This window comes from Ischnura elegans, chromosome 5 (genome assembly GCF_921293095.1).
Source record: "Ischnura elegans chromosome 5, ioIscEleg1.1, whole genome shotgun sequence".
Taxonomy (NCBI): domain Eukaryota; kingdom Metazoa; phylum Arthropoda; class Insecta; order Odonata; family Coenagrionidae; genus Ischnura; species Ischnura elegans.
In genome coordinates this window covers 25,243,941-25,271,764 of record NC_060250.1, presented here as the reverse complement: position 1 = coordinate 25,271,764, position 27,824 = coordinate 25,243,941, and the positions used below count along the sequence as shown (strand labels likewise).

Genomic DNA, 27,824 nt, shown 5'->3' with positions numbered 1-27,824 from the left:
GGCCATTTGATCTTGCTCATGATTGCTCTTAATTGATCTATTCAGGTCCAACCCTGGGACTCCGACGCAGCCAAGGCGTCCTGACTTCATTGGCGTAGTTGGGGATCCACGGGGTGGGGGCCCCCCTCCACCCTCTTATTACGACTTCCAACCAGCACACCATCACCACCAGCACCATTTACACCATCGATCCAACCTGGGCAACTATGAGGGTGTTGTGGGCCTAGTGGGGCCGGTGGGTGGGGGCTTACCCCCGCGAAACATGAGCCCTCAACGTAGGTTCATGTCAGAGGGGGAGTTGGTCCGTCAGGGGGGTGGCAGAGTGGGTGGAGGAGTGGATGGTGGCGCTAATGGGGTAGGAGGTCCTGGAGACCCGCAAGGCCCCACTCCCTTCGCAGGATACTCACGCACAGCCAACAACACTGTGGACAACATTCGAGAACTTGCTGGCTCCCCTCAAAGAGGTGTCTACCTCTGGAAGGACACCTCCCCTGGTGCCTACCCTCCTCCCCCTTCCTCACAGCACCACGCACCACAGCACATGGTGCACCACCCAGGGCCTCCGACAGTGGCCCTGCCACCCCACCACCCCCAGTCCATTCATCGGGGGGCCAGAGACTTCCACCGCTCTAACCCCACGAGTCCCACACAAGGATTCCCACACCACCAGCCCATGCCGCAGGGCCGTGGGGTGGCTGTGCACCCTCACCATGTCCAGCAGCGTCCCCCGACACCCCCGTCATCCCAGCAGCAACCGCAACCCCAGGGCCGGCCACCTTATGGCATTCCCCCACAGTCCCCACAAATTAAGAGGAAAACATATGGTGGTGGAGGCGGTGGAACGACTACGCCCACAACACCAACGTCATCTTCTCCTGGTGTGGTGCTGGATGGTCACCGGAGGCCAAGCCCTGGGTCTCGGAGACCCATGTCTTTTGTGAGGGCCCTGGAGATGTCTGACTCAATGGAAATGGCATCTCGGGGCGATGGGGGAAGATGTGGTGGTGTATCGAGGTCACCCAGTGGGACGCCGAGGGCTGAGCACCGGCTGGCAGCCACACCCCCAAGGGGGGTCGATGGAGATCCAGGGGATAGGGGCAGTGTGTATGATGTGAACTATGAGATATCTGTTTGAGTGAGGCTTCAAGGGTCAATACAGCACGTGCTGATTTCCCACTATATTTAAATCTTCCTCAGACTGACTTTTGGGAGGTGAGGAATTTTTTTAGGAGATGGCTATGGTAGGGAGAGTGATATTCTCTGCAGTTTCAGCTTTGGAGGCCATTTTTCTCATCTTTTGTCTTCCTCCTTCGTCAGCTGGAGGGAAAGACATCAAATAAGCCGGAGAGTGGTTATTTCCATGCATCTCATGAGAGGAGTGATCCTCAAAGATGATTGAATGGTCCAATTAGATTGAATTTGTGGACTTAATGAAGGACTGTGGTGTACAATATGCGAACGTAAGGTTTTTTTTCAGTATTGACATGAATTTCATGCAAATGAATGTTGACAAAGGTATGCATGGTGAAATTTTGCATAGAAGATGGGTTTTTAAATGTTTGCTCATGCACGTTGAAAAGTCTTGTTCTACTCTTGTAAAATACCATCTCCTAGAGTTTGACTAATCTCCAAAAAATAAACTTCAGTGCAGGAGAAGATGAATGAAGACAGCTAGTGCTTTATAAAGTGTTTGAGGCTGGGTGTGATGGAGTTAATGAGTGCAAGTGTGTAAATATATATGTAAATGTACATAGAGATATATAAATGTGAGTGAAGAGTTTGTGTATAGTCTTGCACAAATGTCTGCTACTCTATATATCAGTACACGTAAGCATATATACACACACTCACAAGAAATATATTTACACACAAGCACATGCCCACTTTCATGTAGAGGTCATGTGAATAAGTAAGCATTGCATGACTACAGTGCTAAGTATTGAGGAGACTGTAGGAGATGATGAGGGAAAATAAATTTTGAAGAGACTGCAGGATGGGTGCAAGGTCAAGGGAAGGAGAGTTGTTTAGTGCCAGTGCCTGTTGCGGAAGATGCATTTGTATGCGTGATTGTGTGGCTTTGGGTGCATGGGTGGGATGGAGGAGCTAAGTGTGTAATACTTGCGGATCGGTTTGAAGGACTAGGAGGGAGGAAGCGATAACTGGTGGACAAGAGTTTTCTGTTTATCATTGTTGTCAGCACTGTGAAACCAAAGGAGGGTAGACTTTGTATGAGTGTTGTTGCGACCTAAATGAGCGTGTGAGTGTCGAGTGATTTAATTCTCCTACAAGCATGTACATTGTGTCATTGTATGATCCACACTGTTGTAGACTCATTTTCAATGCGTGCAAGATATATTTACATAGGTACAAACAGTGAAAAAAAAGAGACTGCTGTAAATACAGTTTGTGATTAATTTTTAAGTATTGGGTATCATGTTCAATCAGAAAAGATGAGACAGGTATGAATAGGTCAAATTTTCAGGAAATTGAATAATGCATGAGGTATGTACTCTTTTTTCGTGGAATGAAAATTCTGGTTTCATTGTTTTTCTTTTGAAAAGTTCTCATCCTCAAACCCTTACTCAGCTCTACCCAAATAGTGTGTTCTTCCCCCTTTGGCCGCCTTCCTGCTGTCCCCCCACCCCTCTTGCGTATGTCCAGTGTGCGTCTATGAGAGTGTGTGTTTTCCTGTGGGTGGTTGCGTACATGTCTCTCTTGCCTCACATCCCACTCCATCCCTTGGAATGATTAATGTGTTCCTTAAAACTTAATCCAGTTCTCCCAAGATGGTTTATTCTGAACAAAAAATTGATGAGATTTATTGTTTTTTTTTATAGCAAAGAGACTCATTTCTTGGATTTTTATGTATTTCCTGAGGGCAATGATTATTTTATTGAAACGGAAATTTCTTGTGTGTAGCTACTCTCATGTTTTGAGACAGCCGTTGTGAATTCTGTCCACTATTCCTTACCATGCAGCTAAGTGGCATATAGATATGTGAAAGATCTTTACTTCAATTGGGGTTATTTTTTTCCTTTTCCATGAGACTTTCTCAAAGCCTTGTTCAACTTGTTTTCTTTCTGTATAAAGAAATCCATTCAGTTCAGAGAACACAATGCTCTCTGTCAATTTCCTTCTTTATTTGCTTTTATCATATTTCCTTTCTGGTGGATCTAAGTGATGATGAACAATGTGGGCAATGGGAATGTTGTCTCATTTTTAAGAATTTGGTCCAATCTGCTAGTTTATTGGTATTCTGAAGACATCTCATGACAATTAGGTGTCCTTTTATGCCATGCTTGAGGCCTGTGAATTTTATTTTGTTTAGGTGCCATTTTGAAGTGTACTTCTGACTTGCACTTCATTAATTTTTACCACTTGTGTTCAGTTTTTGTTATTTTTGTAAGTCACTGTAAATAAGAGAAAGAGTAGACAAAACTTGCCATGTTTCCAGTCTGAAAGATTTCCAAATACTTTATTTAGGTGAATTTTAGCAAAAATAAATTCAACTCGTGTACATATATTTTTGCCCACTTATATGTTATCATTGTTATGTTCACTTGTACTCAAATATGAGTTGTCATTTCTGTTATTTTGTTTTCTGTTTTTATTTAAAGTTGACTACTATTACCAGGATTGCAGATTCCATTGTTAAACCCTGCCCAGTACGTATACATCACTTATTTTCAATTGTTAGGACAAGGTGAAACCTTGAATGAATCATCCATGGTTTGGAAAACTTACGCCAAAAATATTGTCTTCCATGTACCAACAATGACTTCCTACATTATTTTTTGGCTTTGTAAGCACATATATGTGAGAAAATAAAAATAATAAATAAGTTATGAATCAACACCACACTCCTCTCCTTGATGATAATTAGTTGATCCATTGTGGAAAATACTAGCGCAAAATTTGGTGGTTATTCATCTTATACGTCAGATCATGGCATCAAGGCATGTACTTAAATTATTAGTGTACTTCAAGATGTGTCATGAAATAATTTGCACTTTGTGGATTTATGTGAAATTTTGCTGCAATTCTAGTTCACTAATTTAACTGTTAATCAACTGTTATTATTAGTTTGTTTCCTGGTTTTATTCTCAGTAGGTGAAGTTTTTGTGATATACAGGAAATACTGAAGAGTATTGCATTTTAGGACAAATTTTGGTAATGCTGCATGGGTCTGTGTAAAAGAAGATCAAATAAGGTTGTGATCGCCCATAATAGTGTGTGCGGAACAATCTAATGTAATTCTACTCGTCCATTATATTGTTGTGTTGACAAAGCAAATGAAAACTGTTGCTTGCTATGTTCATAGGCCATCTTGGGACAATGGTGGGTTTTAATATGATGAAAAACTGAAGAGTATCTTTGTGATTTGACGCGTGAACAATGGGAATATCTTTTACCAAAAACAGAATTTTTATATATTGTACTTAATTTATACTGGTATTGGGTATCATGGGAAAATATATATATCTATGTATATACATAAAGATATGTGTAAATATATATATAATCCCACTTGTGTTTCACATGTAAATGTAATATAAGAAATGTTTAACTAAATTGTTTACTTTTTATTTATTGTTCAACATTTCAGGTTGTTTATTTCCCAGTGTAGTTGTGGCCAATGTCCATGCTCCAATGTGTCCAAATATGATTGCTGAACTCTGAAAATGAGGCAGGTAACTGTCTTTGTCTTTGTTGTAGCCTCAAGCGCTGCAAATCTACTTTCCTGGGAAATCTTATCAACTGATAGTTACTATTGGAGTAATCATCGGATGCCATAATTACTACTATAGTACAATTAATAAAAGCATTTTTATGAAGTACATGGAGAAAAGTTAATCACTGGCATTTGTACCACTTGCTATGAGGCACACCTATATTCTGGGTCTCTAAAAAGGAATCCTTTGGGTTCATGAAATTACAGCTTAATTGTTGCTGTGGAAATCTTAGGTACCCTGTGAAAATTTAGCTCCTGCTAAAATTTTGGTGCCTCTATTCATGAAGTCATCATTCAGCTTTCAATTTGATGTGAAGCATCGAAATAACTGGCAAGGAATATCTAAAGGTATGATTTCCATCTTGAAAATACATCATGTATTCATGTTTTTCAGTATGTCCAGTCATAATTCCTGATTTTAATAACTCATTTTGAATTCATATAATTCTAACTGATGGATGAGTAGCTCGCAACTCTCAATTCTGAATGCGTGTGCATGAGAGAGGTCATTACCATTGATTTGAATTGAAGCCAACTTTGTCTTCACCTCATGGTGTTAGGAGTGATTCGCTTTTAAGGTAAGTTTGATCAGAGTGAGTTCGTATTCTTAGATTTTTTTCTGAAGGATGGATTTTGTCAGCAGCTTTTTTTATCACTATAATGGATGATAGATTGAGAGAAGATTGAGAATAGAGCTTCCAAAAATGGAAAAGCTTAAAGAAAAGTTGTTCAGAGTTTTGATAAAAATGATCGTTTTAAGAGATGATGGTTTTTATTGGGTAGTCTTTCATTTGCCTGTTCTCCTGTGATCCCTGTGAAAGGTTACCTATGCAATATGCCCACCTTCCCCTATATGCCCGTAAACATTTTTGGCCTGAGAATATTTGAAATTATGGAGGAATGGTGCTTATTTATAACTGCAGAGATTTCTACAGTTACCTGCCTTTTTTTCACAAGCGTGATAGAGTGAAAAGAAATTTTTTGAGTGAATTAACGGGGATCAAAAATGGTATTCTTGTATATGAGGGTGATTTGTGATGAGTAAGTATGAAACATGAAAATGAAATAATACCTCACTGAAGTCTGTGTGTGACTTATCCATAGTATGCATGTATGTATATGAAAATCATCCTCTATATAAGTCAATTCTTGTAACATAATCCATCTTATTCCAGCATTAATCACCCTTACCAATCAAAATTTTCATTTCATAGTAAAATATTTGTATTTTCCATGCCAATCTGAAGGCCGTTTTACACGGTTCACGGAATTGCGCAATCTGACGTGCGTGCGAAGGTGCAATCAAAATTGCGTCGTGTAAAGCTGTGAATTTCTAGAACACATGCGAGAATGTGTGGATGCGAGACTGCAAAATAGCCCGTTCTAATTTCGTTCATGCATTTGTGCAATTCCCCGCCATTTTAGAAATAAATGCAGCTCTAACCTGCGCAATTCCGTGCCCCGTGTAAAACGGCCTTAACATACAGTGAAATAAATCAACTCCTAGCATTGGGTACTATCAGTGGTGTAACTATGGGGGATGTGGGGATAGACCCCCCCCACCCAAAGCCTCAGGAAAAAAATAGACAGCCGTTTTAAACAATTTGGTTTAAAACTGCTGTCTATTTTTGGCATATAATAACTACATCTGCTTAAAGTTAAAAATCATTTATTAATATCATGGCAGTGAGACAAGTCACTGAATACTGACTGGTGACTATCCCTCTGCCTCCCCACCTTCCCCCCCCCCTGTTGGCTGGAGGGGGGGAATGTCCCCTGCCTCCCCATACCCACCCAAAGCACATTCCTCGTTATTCCAGTACATTACTTCCAATGTATTTCCAACTACATTATCAACTACACCCTGACTTTGTCAATCCAACCCATTCCATCATTTTGGAACCCATCTGTTTTGAAGAGTTCATCCTAAGTTGTCGACCCATTTCATATTTTTTTTGCTTATTACAACTATCAGAAGTAACAAAATTATACATAGTTAAATCTTAATTGTCTGGTATATCTCCTAAAAGGTTGAAAATCAGTTTATCATCCTCATGTTCAGTTGTGACATTAACTAGAACTGCAATGCTGTTAATTCAAAATTTACAGATGAGAAACTGGGTCGAGTTTGATCACCTATCAGAATCTGGCAATGCAGTCAGTGACAGAAATATTTTTATCAGTTACTTGTGAAGTCTTGCAGGCACTATTCATTCACTGGTGAAATAATATGCATTCGTCTTTTAAAAATCTATTTTCCTCTTTTTTTTTAAGAACTGTGTTTTCTATGTTTTAAAATCCATTAAAATGACAACCATGAAGAGTTGGATGTCTTATATTCAATCAAAATTTTATTCACTTTCAACATTGAGGGCCTCAGAAGACTTATAGCACCTTTTCTGTTAACAATACTTTGTTTAATAGTGTTGAGTTATTAGCCTTGGGATTAAAGAATTCTCTGATTTGGGGGGGGATTTCCTCTCCCTGTGGTTCCTAGGCTGTGAAATGGCGATGAAAATTTACTGATGAGGTTTACAAAGCTTTCAGCTCATTTTTTGGCTTTTTTTTACTGGGGAGGGTATTATGTCTTATATTAATTTTAAAGGTTTTACCCTTCAGCCAGGAAGAAATGAATTCAGTTTTATTAGGGCTTAGTGACTCAATTTTTACAATGTGTCTTTGTACTTGTAAGCATCATTACTATTCCCCAAAAAGCTTGCATGATTTTGATGACTTTAATGTTAGTCATTCGTCTGAATTGGAGAAAAATTTTCTCTTGGAGGTATCATTTTCCTCTTGCCTGTTCCCATGGTGGTGGAATAATGCCCTTGCCTGCCAAACCTGAGGTTACAGGTTTGGATTCTGCCTGGTTGGGTTTTTGGTACACAGAATGTGTACCTGTATGCTTTTGTATGTTGACTCCATTGTAAAGGCATTAAAGGGAATAGTGTTTCTGTAAGACAAATAATTCTTATTGTGAAATTGCCAAAAATATTTTAAGATTGAGGTCTAGTGGGTGTGACAGCTACCTACTTGGTTCTGGAGAAGTTTTAGGTAATTCTGAAGGGGTACTTTCATGAACCATAAAAATTGATAAGTTTCTTTGAAAAATGCAGTAAAACCTCTCTATTTTTTAGTTGATTGATCAAACTAAAACCACTTTCAAAATGAAGTTCTTGTGGTAGCCATTTGGGGAAGTGCTAAAAAAATATTTTACATGCAACTAGCAGCGTTGATCATCTCTCAAACAACAGGATAAAAATAAAAGGATAATATGTATGTATTACAGTAGCCTTCAGGTGGTCAGTTTATATACTGTGAAGGATTTTTCTATGCAATTGGACAAATTTTCACTTACAAAATGGGATGGATTAGAAATGGAAATTTTGAATGGATGATTTTTCTGTAGTTTGAAAATAGGTAGGTGTTGCAAAGGCTTCTCTAAAATAAGAAGTGAGCCTTAATATTATTCCCATTGCACCAATGTCTATTGGAACTCTGCTAACTTTTATCTTTAACTATGATTCCTTTTTAAAATAAGTAACCTTTAAGTTTCACCGATCAACTTTTTGAAGATTGAATTTTGATAATTTTTTCTACCCATGCTGGTGGGTGAGTGGTGCTTTAACATCTGAGGTGTTTATTACATGTGTATCATTTGCATGTATTATGTTATGTAACTTTTTCTTGCAAATATCTTGCATCCAAAGTATATTTTCTCCTTTAGTGTTGTGCATATATGCCAGCCAAGTGTTAGAGATGACCAGGAATGTGGAATTGGCCAATGCTAATTGTGGCAAAGGTCTATCATAAACTCTTTTTTTACTTTACTTTGCTTTATATTATTCTTATTAACATTGGTTCAAAGAGGTCACTTATATGCTAGCATGTGAGAATATATTGTGGCATTTTTTAGTGTCCCCCCCCCCCCCAAAAATTTCTGGTACCCCCCCCCCCAGAAATTCCTCGAACTTCCTCCGAACTTATCCGCAGAACTTTTCCCGCTAAGGATTTTTCGCGCTAAGGTTTTTCGCGCAAAGGATTTTCGCGCAAAATCCTGTCTCGCAAAATCCTGTCTCTGGAAAATCCTGTCTCTGAAAACCCTGCCTCTGGAAACTCAGCCTCCGAAACAGCCTCCGAACCAGCCCCGAACCAGCCTACCTGCAATGCAAGACTTATATAGGACTACTGCGGAGAAATACTTCTCCTTGGCAAGCAAGGGGAAATCGGTGCTAAGGCCTTAGTATTGCACTTGGAGTGAGAAGTTTTACCATTGTCCTATCACAATTCTCTCTCCCTCCAACACCTCACCCCAGTATCTCCTTCCCCTCCATGTGTTCCAATGAACTATCCCTCTGATTCCTCTGATGTCTCCAACCCAGAAGTTGAGGGGAAAATTCTGGGTGCTGGCTGTTGTCTCAAAACCAGGGAATGGTGTTTTGCGGAGCGGCCGTTTCTGCAGGGGCAGTGACGCATCAGTGGGCGGTTGTTGAATTCGCCTGGCTACCCCTCCACTCCCTGGAAGAAGCCCTCCCCTCAAATGCTGTCTCGCCTTGCATAGGCGAGCCCTCTTTCTGGTCGTGACCTGCTGGGAGTCACATGTCTTGTGAGGCATGAGATTTTTTAGAGCAATTTTCTGCTGGTATTTAGCTGGTAATGTTTCCTTTGGGATCATGAATTTACTATCATTGTTTTCTGTAATACTTCTGATTTTTTTGAATACTCTACTTTGAATAGATATCGTACGGTAATAACTCGTAAATTGTTTTTGGCTACCTTTTTCTTGTGAGCTGTTTTTTCTTGTTTGTGGAGTCTTACCCTGATCCAGCATGTGACCGACGGTTGGAGTATTTCCCTTGTCTGGACTTACGTGAAAAATCAACCAGATTTTACGACGTTACGTTACAATATTAGTGTATTTTATAATCTGAAATGAAATAAGTACGTATTGGTTTTTGCTCTGAGATTTTCTTTGCATGTATTGTGTGGCCTAACCTATGACTATGTTCCAAGGAAGGTTTCTATGCGGAGGGGTTTATTATGGTGAGATTTCACATTGTTAAATTGTGTAATTCGGTTATTCAACTGGTTCCTCCACTTCAATGCACCAATTAATTTCAGTAGTCTCCCTGTACATATCTAATTGAGTTTTGTATAAAGAAATCTGACTTTTACAGTTGGATGACAAGTTACAGAAAGTGTAGGGATGTGGTATGCTTATTTTTCTCTGTGAAACTCGATAGTATCGTAGCTATTGGCTGTATATGATTACATGCAGGTTTTTGCCAAAGATATATATTTTCTTTATTACTTTTATTTAATCAATTACTCAAGGAGTTGGACAGAAACCTTTAAATATTTGCGTTGCATATGAACATAGGTACCTATATGGTTACATAACATGAGAGACACCAGAAAAATAGGTACCATATGAATTATAAAATTATTTGAAAAGCACCTTTGTTGGTTATTGAGGTGGTTGTTATAAATTTTAGGAAAATTGTCAAGGCTGTACAGGACAGATTATATATTACTTTTTGTAACAGTAAATTCTTGCAATTTTATCAGTGCCAGTATCAAAGATCCTCTGTTCATTGAGGAGATGGTTTTCTTATTGAACAGCGTAAATCAAATACAAATACATTGAATGTTATATCATTATGTAAGTTTCATATATGTATATGGTATGTCTACATTTATTTGTAAGAAGAGTCTGTGTTTCAGAGCATTTTACATGCATATATTACAACTCATACACTTTCTGGCTTTTTGCAGTACCAGAGTTCTTTTTTATCCTCTTATTTTCACTCACACTCACACTTGCTTACACACGAACTCAAGAACCATTCATGTTTTTTTTTGATTCACCTATTTACTCATGGAGGCTAACTATTCTGTACATACTCATTAATCTGAATGGAAGATTTTCATGTGCACAACAGTTTTCATGCTTCCTGATGGTAAAAGGCTTATCATGGCCTTACGGACTCTTTAAATTGTTATTTTTTCAAAAATTCCAATGATGCATTAAAGATGAGATTATTGGGTGATGGAGGTTATAGTTTAATGAACAGTTGTTTTCAAAGAAAACAAGGAAGTGTATCCAACTGGGATATGTTTGGGATCCTTGATCTCTTGCTGCACAGCAGAGGCATTGGATCCACATGAAAAATCTTTGCTTACACCTCAAGTGTAAAACTGAAATGTATGATTGGTCCAGTTTGTGGCCGATCACATATTACAGTATCATTTGAGTACCTGGATTTAAAAAGCAACATCACCAATAACGCTGCACAAATCACTGAAAGACAAACCGCAGTAGTTGCTTGCTCCCTCTTTGGAAGCAACTGATTGTTCTCATACCACCCAATTTCCTGGCTGCATTTTCATTTGTCCATTCCCTGAGAGCTCTTGCGATGCAGCGAACATTGCAACATTGGTGCACCATCATTATTCATCTTTGATGATGATCCTTATTCCACATCTTTTACTAGGAGTTTGCCAAATTTTCCTGAATACATTTATTGAAGCACACAGAGTGGTACTCTGGTGATTTGACCAGAATTCCTCATGACCTGGGCAGATACTTAGATTGTCTCCTTGAGTGGTCAGTTGGTTTGGTGTTATGGTGAAAACTGCTGCCTACGCATAGACAAGTATATGTATAGTCAGCTGAGTATCCATCTGGGTATTCAAATGCCTATTCACGGTTCCATTTGGCATGCTCCCATCATTCACGTCTGCTCTACTGTTCCTTGGCAGCCGCACCACTCTCTATCTCCTCCTCGCCTGGTGGCGCCCGGTCCCACTTCTTCTCCTCTTCATCCTTCTTCCTCTCCTCATCGTAATCCGGAAGCTTCTCTTCGCCATCTCCTGGTGGTGTTGGTAGCACCACTAAGGGGCCCATGGGGATGTTCTCTGCACTCCGTGCTTTCCTGCAAGCAGGAAACTCGGTGGAGGCTGCAAAGTAGAGGCCGCCGTAGCCACCGCCACTGGAGGTCGCCCCCACGCCACCGTACCTGCTGCCCCCGTAGTGACTCCTGGGGCCCATGCCACCCCCGTGCCCATAGCTGAGCCCTCCCCAACTACTGCCACCGCCGGTGGCTCCCCCCGCGAGGCTGCTTGCACCGTAGGCAGCGAACACCGAGTTGATTCTTGGCCGAGAGAAGCGAGCTCCGGGTGGCGGTGCGTAGTCGAAGCGGGCTGATGATGCTAGGCGGGACCAGTGCAGGTGCTGTCAAAGGAAAGATTTATTATTAGAAGTATTCTTATGTGACAGAGAATATTGGATGTGGCCATGTTTCTGCATGGGAAGCTATGAATTATGGTTAAAAGTGCACTGTTGATAATGTCAAAGGTTTGCTCATGGTAGGAAGATGAAAAAAACCAGACTGTGTGCATGAATAACTTTAAGATTTCTCAGTGAAATGCGAACAGGACTCTGTCTCGGATTCTAAGTGGGTTAGAATTGACTGTACATGGGCATTTATGTAGTTAATGCAGGTGCTGACCTTAAGGGCAACATAAGAGTTAATTGTTGAAATGTCTATGTGGAGCAAACTCTGTTAGAATCCTGAAAAAGATTCCTGTACTGTATTTGTGCATGGTAGTAAATATGAGTTTGGTGCCATGATATCTCTTTAGCAGGTCATGCCTCCCCATTCATTGCTATTAAGTAGGATTCATGATCTAGATGTTCATTCAGTTTTTGTTTATAGCTGTTATAAAATGCAATAGGCATGCATACTGAAATATAGGGATTTTTTTGCAGTATAATGGGAAATGATTTTGCAGTATCTTTGGAGATATCTGAAAGCAGGGAATGGGTCTAGGATAAACTCACTGTGAGTTACCTATTTGGAGTAGGATGCATTGAATAAGTCTTTTTGAGGGTAATAGCGGCTAACTGTAAATGAATATGCTATCTATATGTGTTCAAAAACTACAGTGAAACCTCGATTTTACATTCCCCCATTATACATTTTCCCTGATTTTACACAGTTTTTATCAGGTCCCAAACAATATCGCCTTTAGAAAATGATACTCGATTTTACAATATCCTCAATTTTGCACTTTTTGTAAGTGGTCCATTCAAAAGTGTAAAATAGAGGTTTCACTGTATTTGAATGGACACATAGATTCTCATTGCAATTCAAGAGTTTACTTAAAAAGCTTTAATCCTTCCCAAAAATCCTGTAAAGGGGGTAATGGGACAATGGTGGTCAAAAATAAAATATCTTTCTAATGATGATGATTTTTAGAGTGATTGTCTAGGCAGAGAAGTTAATGATGAATGGAAGACACAATAAACTTTAGGTCTTGTGTTGAACATCCAGCCAAAAATAGTTACCATTCTTTTTTACCAAGCTTTCTCACAGGGTACATTTGGAAGTCTCAGCTGGCACCCTGGATAGTGAGCTTTGATTCATAGCAGAGGATTGGTTATGATGTGTGAATTTGATGGTGTGGTTGTCGATGAGCGAGAAAAGGAAACTGAAGTATAAATATCCCATATATGTTCATACATTTTGTTGGACTTCGAGTTTCCTGGAATGTCATTCTCACTGGACTTACACATTTTCATATAAGTTCATTTAGCTAGTTCACAATGCTAGGTACCTTTTCCAACTTACACTTATTGTCATCTATTTTGAATTTTTAACAAAATTTCTTTAATGGCCTTTTTTAGCCCATTACTTTTCAGTTAGTTATGAGCAGCTAAATGAACTTATATGAAAATAAGTAAGTCCAGTGATAATGACATTCCAGGGAACTCGAAGTCCATCAAAATGTATGTATGTATTTGTAAAAGAAATGCATGATTTCAAGCCCAAATAAAAGACATACATAAAAGAAGAAGTGATGTGATCATATAAAAAAGGTTGTGCTCGGAATTTTCATTTATATTTACAAATTTGGTGTAGAATCACTCTCATTGATGCTGAAATTTCCCCAATTTGGTAGGTGTTTTACCCAGCAGCCTATCTATCTTCAAGGAAATACATTGCTGCGTTTCTCACCCACAAATACACCTTACCTCCAGGGTGATTTCAGGAAAAGAGGATATATCAGAGTATAACTATGCGGTGCACATTACCAGCAGAATTTTGTTTCTATTCAAAGATGTTGCCCACCTATTGGAGATAATTGATGTATTGGTGACAAATTCATGTTGACTCTATAGTTGGCTCCTAATAAAATTGAACTAGAGCTAGTGGTAGTGAATGAAATCAGCTGTTTACTTCTATAATGAACACTCTGCCTATGGCACTCACAACTAGTTAGGACTGAAAACAACTAGAATCAGTTACAGCTAATAAAATTATAGCAAATTATGCTCCAGCTCTATTCCACGAGAAAATTCATCAAGGAGAGTACCTATCGTACCTATAGTAGTACCTCTATAGGAGTACCTATAGAGAAAGTAGGTTAGGAATGAGCTAAATGGTAATTCCAGGAACATCCCTGTAGATTCTTACCTGGAAATCTATGTCTCTGAATATATAAATTGCGGAAAAGTGCTTGACATGAATTAGTGCATTTCAAGCTCTTGGTTTGTGAGATTGGTGTGCAGGGTGTGCGTGGTGCTGGGTGCAGTGAGGCCCCATGTGGCTCATCGCAAGGGGTAGGTGTAGGGTTGTGCCGTAAGTATTTATTCATTTTTATTTGAGTACCCCAGTGAAATTTTGAATACCCTGAGGAATTCTTGTGTTCCCACCCAAATATTTACAAAAGTACACAAATTTATAAAATGAATGCAATATTTTCCAAGAAAAATACCAAAGAAACCACAAGGGTCCTTGCGGATGCATTCATTCAGGTATTCCTTATAGATAATATTTACTGTGCACACATGTAGTTTCAAATGGCATTCATCTAGGTACGTCTTCATTCAAGCACACACGCATGTTGCGATTTGAGAGATCAAGTAGGTTAATAGAGTATTCAAAGTATTCATCTCTTTCCAGGTATGTATCTAGAATCAAGGTATTCATTCATTTATTCCAAAAGCTATGAATAAATTCTTTTGGCACCTCCTTTGGCAGGAGCCCATTCGAGTGAGAGTGGATTTGTGGACCAATGAAAGCCAGGATCGAACCTCGGTCGACCTGCATCCACCACTCTCAGCAGACGGAGTTGCAACGCATCTCAACGAAGGAGGGAGGGCCCCGAATGAGCGGCAGGTTCCAAGCGTGGCGGCCCAGTGGGTGCAGGGCGAGGGCTGTGGCAGGCCCACCCACACCACCAGGGCCCCGGAATGGACAGCAGACAGAGCAGCCCACCGAGTCCAGCAACGGGTGGTGGTCCAACTGCAGGGGCAGCCACCACAACGTGTTCACAGGTAAACGACTCTATCTCAGACATCTCATTACATAGTTTTTTCTCTGAGGAATTTTCATTTATCAGAATCGGATGAACGATGATACTTCCTCAATAAATTCATAATGGAAAGGTACTTGATTGCAATCCTTTTCATTAATTAATGAATCCAAAGATTACATCGAGATGGAGTAAAATTAATCCGTACTGAAATGATCTTGTGTGTTTTTCCACAAAATAAATGTTAACCCAGACCCGGGTTCAAAAGAAACAACATTACTTTCAGAGTGTTGAAGGTGGCCTGAAGATTATGTTGTTAAATTGAAACCCAGACTGGGGTCAAAATTAATTTAGTAAAAAATTGCACAGTATTATTTAGTATGCTTTTCATGATTAATTGCATAATATTCCACAAAGTTAACAAGGTGATGACTCATGTTCCCTAAAATATGTTTTCTGGAGTTTGAATTCCAATTTATGAGGTTTCCGAATTATTACCTTGTTTTGCTAAATGTAGCATGATGTTTCACTTTTTGTGCTTTCTGTGGAAAGACTAATGGAAACTTGGGCAGAAGATCAGGTGAAAGTATATGTAGTGTCTAGATTCCTTGGATGAATGTAGTGCTTCCTCGAATACAGGATCGGGCTAATTAGTACATATCACAAGTGAAAGTATTGTTTCCAGTAAAGGAGGATCCACTCTAAGTGGAGTTTTTGTCAAAACAAAGATAACTACCTATCTTTAAAAAAGAAATGTTATGAGAGGCATTAAAAATTGGAATCAAAACCTTTGAACGTGATTTTTTAACCATATACTTAAGTAGCCATGTACTGAGAGAAATCTATGGCAATCACCCTACAAGAGCCAGACTTAGAATGAAGTATGCGTTAAATTCTTAAATTTTAATACTACTCTTGTCCAGCTATCATAAAATTTTACTCCCATTTGATAGGTAGCTAGATAACTGGTTTAGGAGATTTTATTTCCTTTTTTTTCTTGCATTCACATTATGTATTTTTACAAAATATTGGAAGGAAGTCAATTAGCAGTTCACCTCAATTCATCTAAATGGTGAGTAAATACATACCCTAGCTTTAGATAATGCCTTAATTTTTTGCGGGACATTGTGTTTAGAAGTGGACATTAGGAATGTGTTACTTAAAAAGGCCATTGTAAGAATTTGAACTGATGAGTTATTCATTTGTTTACGTGAGTTCTTTACATTTTCAGAAGTTTGCTTTGGAGTGGGAGAGGCCTTAGATATGGTAAATTGTAGTTTCATTTGTCATTGTTTTGCCAGGCCTAAAGCTAGGAGAAGAAAATAGGAATCCCTACTGCTTTTCCAAAGATCATGACATCAGTTAAACTTGATTGTGTGTTTCTGCCTGTCATAATTTGTGCACATTCAATTAATTCCTATAATATTTTCATTTTTCCAATATAAATTCAGGCATGATCCCATCTCCTTGTTCATTAGTTGTATTCATATGCAGGGATAATGATGAATTTTTTTGCAAGTTATTCATGTGACGCTCCTGGGTACAGCCCAACTGGTATTCCTAGAGTAACAGCGATTGATGGATTAAGAATATATAATGCTGAAATGATGAAGTGTTCATATTTATGATTTTCCTGTAATTAATTTCTGCAAAGATGCCCAGACCACACGGAATAGTATTGTGCATGTTAGAAAGGCAATGAATGTAATTCAAGCTTTGTTTTTGATGATCAATGTAGAGTAAAATAGCTTGTCATCAGCCTTAATAGAATACCAGTCTTTGAATTTTTTCCAGAAGTTTGAACTGTTTTCAGTTTTTTTCTATATTTTCAAATTATCATTGCCCATCAGGTACAGCTATTATCTAACTTAAAGTGAATTGACTTTTCAAGGATCAATACTGACTTTTGAAATTGACTGAAATTTGCCTTCACCATCTCCAAAGATTGCAATTTCCAGAATATGTTAATTTAATATGCATGAGGGCAACTGAGCATTTCAGGATTGATTTTAGAATGCATGAATTTAATCAGCAAGTCTTTATAGAATATATGTACATTATAATAACTTGATTGTTTGATGTCATTTGATTTCTTTCACAAACCCACTGGTGAAAGAGGAAGGAAAGGGGTAAATATTTAATTAAGTTATTTTCCAGTAATTATTCACACAATGAATTCTCTCATGAAAGGAATTATCTACAAACAAGAACCATTGGTTTGGTCACAAAAAGAAACAATGCATGCAATATATATTAGGATATGCTTACATATGGATCAAAAGCTGGGGGTGAGAAACCAATTCTTACTAATTTTAATGCAGGTACATATTAGCCAACAAGCTTCAAATTATGGGAAAGGGAAATTTTCCGTAACATGTTGTAAAAATTATTTTTTCTGCCGAATGGATGGTCACTATTTCTCCCTGTGTCGTACCTCTGATGACTATTTTCTCACTCTTGCCACTGTTAATCATTATTTACTTTTAGAGGGTGTTAATACCAGTGGGGCCTAGGTGCTTCTTTGATGTTCCCATTTATATATTTTTTTATTTGTGAAGAACATTAAAATATCAGAAAATGCAGCCTCATTTATATTGCTTAGGGGATATCTGAGGTTGAACTATGAAAAAGGAGGTCATAAGGAGAAATGTAAAGGAAACAGTTTTTTTTTCAAAACCAAACCTTCTCTGTTATCTTTTCTTGTGAGGGCCTCAGCTGTGGTTGTATATTTTCCGTCAATTTCATGAACGTATCCATTGATTATATCTTCAAGCTTTTGATTAAAAAATTAGAAGAAATACACCTAAGGTGATTTAAATCTGACTGAGATCTATATGGATCAATTGGCATTTTGATGCTCTCACTTCCATAATTTTCACAACCCATCTGCTTGATAATGATCAAAGGCTATAGCCTAAAATGGTATTAGACTTGTATTGGAATTTTTATCATACATACTTCATCTCTCCTAGAAAAAACGATAAATTGTTATCATTTGGATAGGCACCATAACATTTTTTAAACATGGAATCAAAATATTCATTGGCCCGTATTGGGTTTTCAAAGTGCTCTAAAATTGATTTTTTAACCTCATTGATTCAAGTGGAATTCTTCTGGAGATAAAACTGGTAGCAATGGAAGTGTTAAAAAATATTGGATATGTTTTCACATCTAGCTGTTTACAATCTACCCCCTAGTTTAAGCTATGAAGTCAATTAGCTAACCATAAAATAAATTTTAATAAATGCTCAGTTGAAATCAGGTTATATTATATATAGGTTATATTGCCAACAATGTCTTTCAATGTAAACAACACTTTTATTTTTAAGCTGTAGAATTCATACCCCTGCCATGAATTTGTAAATGCCATTTCAGGACTCTCTTTCCAATTTTTAGCCCTCACCTGTTATAATTGGAACCTTGGTAACACAATCTTTCATGATGAGAGAGATTTTAACTGAACTCTTGCTAAAATCTTTATCAAGTTTTTCTGTAGAAACGTTTACTGCTTTCTAATAAGATCTTGTATATTGAGAACTATGTTCTACTCACAAGTGGACTTTAATGTGAGATATGAAATAGATGGAGGAAAATGTTAGGTGTGTGTAGTTGGTTTACATAAAGTTACGACTCTAGAGGTAGGAGAGACAAATAACATTATGCTAAGAATACCATTATGGCCTTGCCAATGCGATGAAAACCTAAAAGATGCAGTGATTAAGTTATTTTATGGGTGTTTTCCAACATTTCGACCACTCCAAACCTCAAAGTAGTAACTCAAAAAAACATCCAGGTCTATCTTGAATTTCTTGTCCAAAAAATCGTCCATGTAAAATTTGAGCCATATAATTGTATTTGAAATTTCGTCCAAAAATCATATGTCAGAATACAATTATGACTTACCATTCTTCATTCATTCTGACTCAAATTTTGCATTTACTATTTTCTGAACTAGTTATTCAAGTTACGCCAGGATGGAATGATTTTTTTAGATATTAGGCATTTTATGGCCAAGAGCAATCGATTGACGGAGTAAGCTCCACTGAAACCCTGTAGTTATCAGGAATAACAGGTATTGGTAACTGGTATACAGTTATCACATGTTAGTGCAGTTGGAAACATATTTTTTTCTATTTTCTAATAAATTAAACCAAGCAGAGATTTAAGGGAAATGAGGGTCTCAAGCTGGGTAGAAGTTGGTCTTAAAAACGATACACTACAGAGATTTTGTACAAGGAATAGCTTACAGCTAAAGCTTTGTACTGTAACCTAGCGTTGATGAGGTTATGGTGGATATTGCTTGGGGGAGAAATATTTTTTTTTCAAAAACCTGTTTTCTCTTGATATAAACTGTTCCCCATCCTCCATGGTCGCCTCATTGGATCTGATTGGTCTTCAGCGTGTGGGAGGGAGGGATGGAAAGCTTAGATTAGACACCCACTCCCCCATCCGTCGTTCTTCATTTCTTTGATTCCATTGCTGCTCCATCTAGAGGAAACTGTCCTCGGATTGCTGATCATCTGCAAATGACTGCCAGATTGCCGCTTTCTTTTTTTTTGGCAGTCGGGATTGTCAGGAAGAAGTTGAAGATGAGCATGAGTTAAGATGATAAGCTGAGAAAATTCCTGGAGAAACACCATGTCCAATTGTCCACTGTTCATGGACGTTTTGTAAGAAAGCATTGCGATGAATGCATGTGAGTAGATTTCCTTGGATTATTTTGGGGTCATTGAATAGCAAAACAACTACCCAATTTGTAGCACTAAATAGTTAATCACCAAATCTTTGATATCAAATTCAGAATTTTTTCCAGTTTTACAATGACTTTTAATAAATTCTTTTATGGTGAACTCATGATAAAAGTAGTACTCTTAATGCTTCATTTGATCTTAATTTTAAACTTCTTTTAAAACTAGATATCATCAGGTGTTATGATTACGGGGAGGACAGGGAATAAAAAGGTGTAAAGGGATAAAAGGATTGCTGAATTCTCATAAATTAGAAGGAAAATGGAAAAAAAAATCATGTCAATTGGACAGTTGGCTCAAGATAAGGCTTTTTTGTTTGCTGTCATAAGGTCTTGGTTTGGGTCCAGATCCAGGCGAGTGATTGTTCCTCCGTGGAATGTTTGTGCAGTACGTCTTGACACTCAGCGTGCAATATGCAATTGTTAACTGTCAACATATATTTAAAGTTACCAATTCCTGAATCGGACTGCATGTCTTCACCACTAGTCAGAGTGTGAGAAGGCACATTCTGGTGTGATCATCATCATGTATTTTTGGATTGCAGTTCAGGTTGTCTGGCTCTTCCACCTTTTGGATGACTTTTGCCACATACCTTTGCAGTTGTATGGTATTTTATTTTTTGAATTCATAATAGCCACTTCATACAGTGTCAGTTCAACTGTTTCTTTCCATTCTTTTTCCTGTTCATTCAAATCTCCATGATTACTTGACTGTTGATTATTCATTAAAAAAGTTAAATATTTTGAATTACATTCATCTTGTTTGTAGTTTATTATATTTATTAATATTCAATTCTAAGCTATATGCAAAGACCTCCATTGTTTTAATCAAGCTGTACGATATTTTCATGAAATATAATGCCTTCATTATGAGATTAGTAGAGTATTATTAGAACTGTTTCTGACGTTGGAAGTACCAAGTCATCAGCATGATCCATTTTTAAATAATGGACCTCTCAAAATTGCATCAAGGAGTTTCTACTACTAATGATAACAGGCTTTAATGTGTCAAACCTCTTCATGGTGGGAAATTGCAATATATATTTACATTGTTGGGCTCTCTGCATTTTACTAGGAACACCTCAAGTTTCACTGCGAAGATATTTCTTTGAAACCCAGATCTTGTGAAACTCAATGAACCTTAAGAAGCAAATTTTGTTATTTTCTATTATAGAGATTGAACTGAGTTGGCCCAAGTACCCAGGTACGAAGTTGGACTTGCTCTATAATTTTATTTTTTCCATTTTAATATGAAAATATTGTTGCTTCAATGTGAGGAGAGAAAATTTGAAATGTACTATCATTTAAAATCAACTTCAATCCCTATCAGGATTTCAATGACACTTCATCTTCTTCTTCGGGTAAAATATGAAATCAAGAGCATATGTACGTAAATATGTACCCGAACACTGAGAGATTCTCTCTTAGACTCCGGAAGGAGGCTTGATGTACCCCTAATTTTCGACCAATGTGGTATCAATGGTAAGCGTTTTGCATAGCTTCAGGATACAACTATTATCGGTGATTCGCACTTTTTGCTGGAAAAAATGTCACTTTTTAACGTATCAGCCGTTGTTAGCCTCGCTGTGTATTATTAAAAAAAATATTTCTTTTATTAATAACCTGGTGTTCAATGACAGCTGTCGAGCATGCTTGCACAGATATTTATTAGCCCCGGTTAATTTTTCAATCTGCGTCTGTTTGATAGCACATGGGCGTCCCAAAGCGAGATCATCATACTCTGCAGCTTTGACATTGTTTTCACTTACTCCTTACACTCCAGGTGGTGTCATTAAAGCGAACTCTTGAAGTCATTTTTTAGTTAGCATATCTCCGAAAACAGTCGTACGTTGACCTTTAACATCGTGGTTTGGAACATATTAACAATTTGCGATTTCACAGGTTCATGCCCTGAGCAAGGAGTGCCTACCTAGGCGGGAATCGCAAAACCTTTCATCTGGAGATGCTGTTTTATTGAAATAGAAGGCTGGGATTAAAGCCATTTGAAAGTGCGACGTGTTGGAAATTCTGTATTTCCATTTCTATCTGAATTACGCGGTGGAGAATAATTGTGTCGCGAAATTTTAACCCTCGATAGCTGATGCCAGTATGAACTAAAATTACCGATTATGTTTAGGTCGAAAACGCACCATTTTTAATTTTAAAACTACGAGCCAAGCGTTCCGATTGGCGGCGAGTTTACCCTATTACCGGATGCTCTGGACAACTCATGACTTCGAATGCTTTGCCTACTGCATCGCGATGTATCCACTTGAAAGAATTGAAAAAAATGTTCTACGAAAGATTTTCCCTCTTCTCAGAAAAATCTGTCCCTTCCGTAGATACATCTATGGTTTCGCTAGTGGTGGCCCACTTCGCCCTAATGACGACGTGGGGTCCCTATCCCTTTCTTTCTGTCCTTACCCTGAAGGCGTCGTCGGGCTCACATCGCGACGGCGCGGCGCTTCCGTTCCATTTCCTCCTTCCTCCCCATACCCCTACCAAAGATGACTGGGCGAGAAGGTTTTTGGTACTTGGTTCCCAAACCTTGTGTATTGTACCCCTCTCAAGATCTAGCGATTTGATTATTCTTCCTCATAGGATAAACCTCTAAAATCGCTGGCACAGTAATGGTTTTTCCAGGTTTCGCAAGTGGTAGGACCCGCCCGCCTATTTGACGGTGCGGGATTCCTCTTCCCTTCCTTCCCGATCCTGTCCCAGGAGGCGTCGTCGGGTTCCTTTCGCGGCGGCGCCTCCTTCCTTTTTCCTTCCTTTCCCTTCTGCGGTGCAGAGGTGATATGTAACGCTTCCAGACCTCGGCTCAGGAGAGTAACCTAGCGAGCCCGCCCTAGGGTTTCGTATCCAATGTACCCCTCTGAAGACCCACCCTGGGTCCTCATCCGCTCGCATCAACTATCGAGGGATAAAATTTCGTGACACAATTTTTCACCACCCAGCATATTCATATGGACCGTTGGCATCAACTTGGTAGGTTATCTTTTACGAGGTCGTTTTATCAAGGTGGATTTCTCGTATAGTCACACATATATACCTGCGAACAAGACTGCCCGGCTGCCTGCGGGCAGGAAATGGACGAGGGCTGTCCCCCCGGCGTGCCGAGGGCTCCCGGTGGAAGCTGCCCTCCCGGCACGGCCCCAGGCACTGGCCCGGCCGCTGCGGCCGCAGCCGCCGCCTTCATCTGCTCCTTGTAGTCGGGCTGGTAGGGGAGTAACATGCGGATCTTGCCCCATCGGTTGAAGAAGAGCGCGATGGCGCCCGCCCACACGGCCAGCACCAGCAGCACGATGCACACCTCGATGCCGCGCACCTGGAACGTCCCACCGGTGGCCGCAACCATGCGGCCCCCCGCCCCGTAACCCTGCTGGTTGGAGCGGGGGTAGGGCGGCGGAGGCGGTGGCTGCCCCACGGACGGCGGGGGCGGCGCTGCTGCTGAAGAAAGAGATAGTGCATCTTATGCCTTGTTCCCATTAATGAATCTCTTCCAATGGCGAACAAAATGCCGTAAGCAGCGCAAGTCGACAAAACTGCAACGAGCTAATAGAAAGCATTACACAGCTTTTAAACTAATTAGACCGGAAGTCGCTAGAGACTCGGAGGCTACTTGCTACACTTAGATTGCTTGAACGATTATGAAAATACATCTTTCAGAGGGACTCGGAGAACAGCATCTTAGCTATTTAGGTCTCCGCCTTATCTATAGGCCTAACAGAAGCGATAAATTAAGAGAGACACATTACCGAACTGATAGATGTAAAAATTTATTTTTTCCCAGGATAATAAGAGACTTAATAAATTCTAGGTGGGATTCAGTACGCACTTGTCCTTTATGCTTTTATCTTTATTATTATTTTGTTTACAGCTGGTGTCCTAATACTCCCACAAGCCTATTGAGGCAGCCTACAAGGTCAGGTGCTGATGTTTGATCACTCTATACTTGACCTTGCGTTAGTCCTTAGATTCTCGATAATATGCTTGGTCAAGTATCATTTGATTCAGGACTGGCATGCTGGAAATCCTGCTGTAGAGCTATCATCGTAAGTGGTATGCTTGTCCTTATCCTTGGCAGGTTCTTAGTTTCATCCTTCCAGTAAGTCTTTCAGGCAGTTAGGCTCTCGAGCCAAAACTAGGGCTAATGAGTTCGAGAGAGCTTATTGCTCGCTCTCGTAAGGCTATGATTCCCCTGCTATTGATGAGTGGACTCAGAGAAATTGGGCACAGTTACTGCGGTAATGAATATTTCTTATTTTTAAATATCCAAATATTTCATATATTCAACTATCCAATGCACCACATGTATTGTGCCATTACTAGGTAAGTAAAAATCCAATTCATTTATTATTGTCTCACTAAAGTGTTTGCTTCCGTTTGAAAAAAGATCTAAAATTCTCGTTTGGTCTTTTAATAGCCTCATCCAGCATTCTAGAGGAAAGTATATTTTTTTACGAAATGACTTACCTCAATAAACTGTCAATTCATCATTTGTACTTATCATCAATTTAGTGTATTTTTGTCGCTCATTTCTTCATCTCTTGTGTGTCACAGCCATTCGGTTGTTTCCTAAAAGATATGCAACTCAACCGATGTTAAATACCACTACGAATCGTTTGATTGTTTATCGCACCGTTAACGATCTAAGATTTCTCGGTTGATTACCTATATTTGTTTAGATTTGATCCCTGAAGAGAGCAATATTTCTGGTACTCGCCGTTACAGGTTATTTTTTTAACCTGTAAGCTTATACTAAACTCTAAAAACACAATTTTTCCAACATCTTTCTTAAAAAATGCTTTGAAACAAATATCTATTGAAAATGCAAAATTAATTTCTCGTTCATAACATCTTTACTTGCTTTCCTTAGCGTAAATATGGAGCCGTAAACGGGATAAGAGTGTCTCCAAGTTAACGATAGATGAAAGTGGCTCAACTAGGTAGGTTGAGAAAAACTTATTTCATTCGTAATTGAAGCCAATAGCAAGGAATGTTATGAGGCCTATTCACAGTCACATGGACTACAAAAAGTCCCATTTTATGATTGATTCGTAGTTTGGGCTGTTATGTATGGAACTTTTTGAGCCGTACACCTCGGCAGTGGGACGGCCTCCTTCTGCAAGGTCGTGGCTCGCGATCAACCCCCTAGTTTACGAGGGCCCGGCGACTAAGCGCCACGGATGCAATGGGGATGTGCAAGTGCACGGTGATACGGTGGGGCTATATAAGCCGCCACCGAAAAAAAAACCAACTGAGACTACGTTGGTTTTGGGTACGGGCACCACGGTTGAGCCGAACGCGAGACGCTGCTGCTCCTGCACAGACGCTGTTCTCCAGGTATGTGCCACTTCGATCCCTTTAGCTTCCTTTTGCTTTGCTGACCACCTATATGTGCCTCTCCGCAGTTGGTATGCCGAAAAGTCCTTTAAATTATTCATATAATAACAGTGGCGCCGACTCAATTGGGCCTGAGGGGGTCCGAGCCCCCTCAAAAATTCGTTATGTGCGTGAAGAAAAAATGTGTCAGGCTTGTCGATTTTCCCCGGAGTGTCCAGATATCGAGATTGGAGTTATCAGGGTTCCACTGTTGATCATATGACTCTTATAAAATGCTTAAAAAACTTAAAACTCACTACTTATAAAATTTCCCGGGGCAAGATCCCCGGTTTGGGCCCCCCAATATTTTTTGTATGTCAGCATCCCTGTATGATAAAATATATATTTACCTTTAAGCAGGGGCGGATCCAGGATTTCTTTCGGGGGGGGGGGGAGGGGGTACAAGCAAGGCCGTATCCAGGATTTTGGGTGTGGGGGCACAAGGATACCTCGTAATACAAAATGAACGCAATGATAATGGGACCGTATTAAAAACTTTGCATACTTTTTAAGGGTCTGGGGAAGGGGGGGACGTGCCCCCGTGCTCCTCCCCCCCTAGATCCGCCTATGCCTTTAAGAGTGGATTCTATTGTCTATCCTCACCACCCAGTGCAATTTCACTCATTGATCTGGGTCATGTTTGGTTAAGTTCTGCCTGGATAAGTTGTTGACAGGGCGGATGCACTGGGTTGGTCTCTGTCACAATGGGATTAAGGTGAGTCACTTCTGAGTTCTAATGACTCGTGAGGTGACACTCATTCTTCACGTGGAGAAACCTTCCTTAGATGGAAATGAGGAAGGTAGTCTCACCCAGGGTCCGGAAGACGACGGGTCTGCTTCGGAACTTGCGGCCCGCTCTCACGGCAGCCACCGTCACCTGGTACTGTCTGTCCGCCTGCAGGCCCTCGAGGGTCACGGCCCCTGTGTTACCCGCCACCACTGCCACCACGCGGTAGCTGCGAGGGGGTTGAGCGTGATGGAAAAAAAAGAAGAGGTTATCAGTATTCTGCTAAAAAATTCCCCTCTACCCCTAGGCGAATTCTGTGGGGGGATTGGGGTTGTCACCAGTTTCACGTTAGAAGTTAAAGATCTCGTAATGGGGTGTTTTCTGGTACGCTTGCGTGGAAAGGTGTAAACATATGGAATCTATGCAATTTATTACGTCTGCAATATTGCGCTTCTACTTGTGGAAATTGTCAAAACATGGTATTTTGTGTGACGCCGTTATGATATAAATATATCAGAAATCTGTTAAATCTTGGATAATGGTATGTTAAAAAATTCAAAAGTCTACCCGAATATTTTGTTATGAGGAGTTTTTATCTTGAAAATAGTTAGGTTTTTGTATGTTTTGGCCAAAACATGTTATTGTCGATTATATTGAGCAGAATTGTCCTCCTTTAATTAGTTTGTTACACCTTTTATGACATGTGAGAAAAGGTACGCTGAAGTCGGTGAATAAGCATGCCAATGAAAGAGGTGAATGAATGAGATAATTATCCAATGACTAACTGTTCCTTTTTATGAATCATAAAATGGTATTTTAATTAAAACATTGGTACACTTATGAATTGGTGATATGAACAAAACACTGCAAATACTTTTGGGAAATGTATAGCAGTTATTGATTGTAGGCTCTCAGCTTGTTTATCAAGATATAGAACCTATTACTCGGCAGGTATGGCCATTAGCACGTTAGAAAGTTTCCGAGGGATATATTTTTTCCCATCGATTACATTCGAATTGAAAATGTGATAATTAAACCCTAAAGTTCCAATTTTTTAAATGTATTTCTCCGAAAAATTTAAAATTTTAAAATGTTTTCTGATAAAAAATAATTACTTATTCAGTGCATTGTGAGTTTCGGAATGAATTTTGAAGTACCACACTGTCACATCCTTGAGGAACTCACGAAATTTCCGCAAGCCAAGTATTTAGAAATAAGTAATTTTAAATACTAGTGAAGTATCACTCATACTCAGCCTAGTCAGAGGAATCAAAAGATAAGTATGTTGAAATGAAATGGTGAGAGATGAATTCAACTGGTGATAGCATTCTTATATTTTAATGGTGACTGATGGTGGTAGCGAGGGTCTTTGTGAAGTATGGATGGCGGTGTGGTGAAGTATGGATACCAATAAATGTACCTCGAAACTCTGTAACTGTTGGATTGCGAATCATATGACGCTGTGAAGGCCTTCAGGGTTCTGTCATAGATTGTACCTTGCGTGCCTGGTTCCCTGGTAATTCAGTGCAAGAACTACGTATGACTGACGAAATAGTTAATGTGGTTGTTTTGCTTTGCCAATTTGTTTTTATGGGTAATGATGATCTTGTTTCCTCGAATGACTTTAGCAGCTTGTAAACGGTTATGTATTGGCGAAATTAATCGCATGAGCTTTTTTATCCAGAATCATTAACATTCTTGTGGAATCAACTTTGGAAATGCGTTATTTACGTGAAATTCACTTTCAACGGTCAACTTTTCTGACAAACATTACCATGTACTCGATCGTCTCACTATCGCAGAGCTCTTGTTACATAAAATTATTCCGTTCAATTATATGGCTGTTTTCCCGTTACAAATAAAAGGACCCAGTACTGGGAAGTAGGCTCCAGGTAGTAAAGTTCGATGAAAAT

At 39.3% G+C, this 27,824-nt stretch overlaps 2 protein-coding genes across 4 annotated transcripts in view; one reads left to right on the top strand and one right to left on the bottom strand.

Moving 5' to 3' along the window:
- Window positions 1-4,838, top strand: part of LOC124158601 (palmitoyltransferase ZDHHC8) — a 138,044-nt gene extending 133,206 nt beyond the window's left edge. The window contains exon 9 of the mRNA XM_046533767.1: window positions 46-4,838. Coding sequence (XP_046389723.1) covers window positions 46-1,135 — 1,090 coding nt within the window. The 3' untranslated portion in view covers window positions 1,136-4,838. The remainder of the gene's footprint in view (window positions 1-45) is intronic.
- Window positions 4,839-10,030: 5,192 nt separating this feature from the next.
- Window positions 10,031-27,824, bottom strand: part of LOC124158599 — a 176,338-nt gene continuing 158,544 nt past the window's right edge. For 2 of the 3 annotated variants that reach the window (XM_046533758.1, XM_046533760.1), the window contains 3 exons: window positions 25,995-26,140; window positions 22,852-23,249; window positions 10,031-11,966 (listed from right to left, as the gene is read on the bottom strand). In XM_046533758.1, coding sequence (XP_046389714.1) covers window positions 11,478-11,966; window positions 22,852-23,249; window positions 25,995-26,140 — 1,033 coding nt within the window. In that variant the 3' untranslated portion in view covers window positions 10,031-11,477. The remainder of the gene's footprint in view (window positions 11,967-22,851; window positions 23,250-25,994; window positions 26,141-27,824) is intronic. The other variant, XM_046533759.1, reaches the window with a different exon arrangement.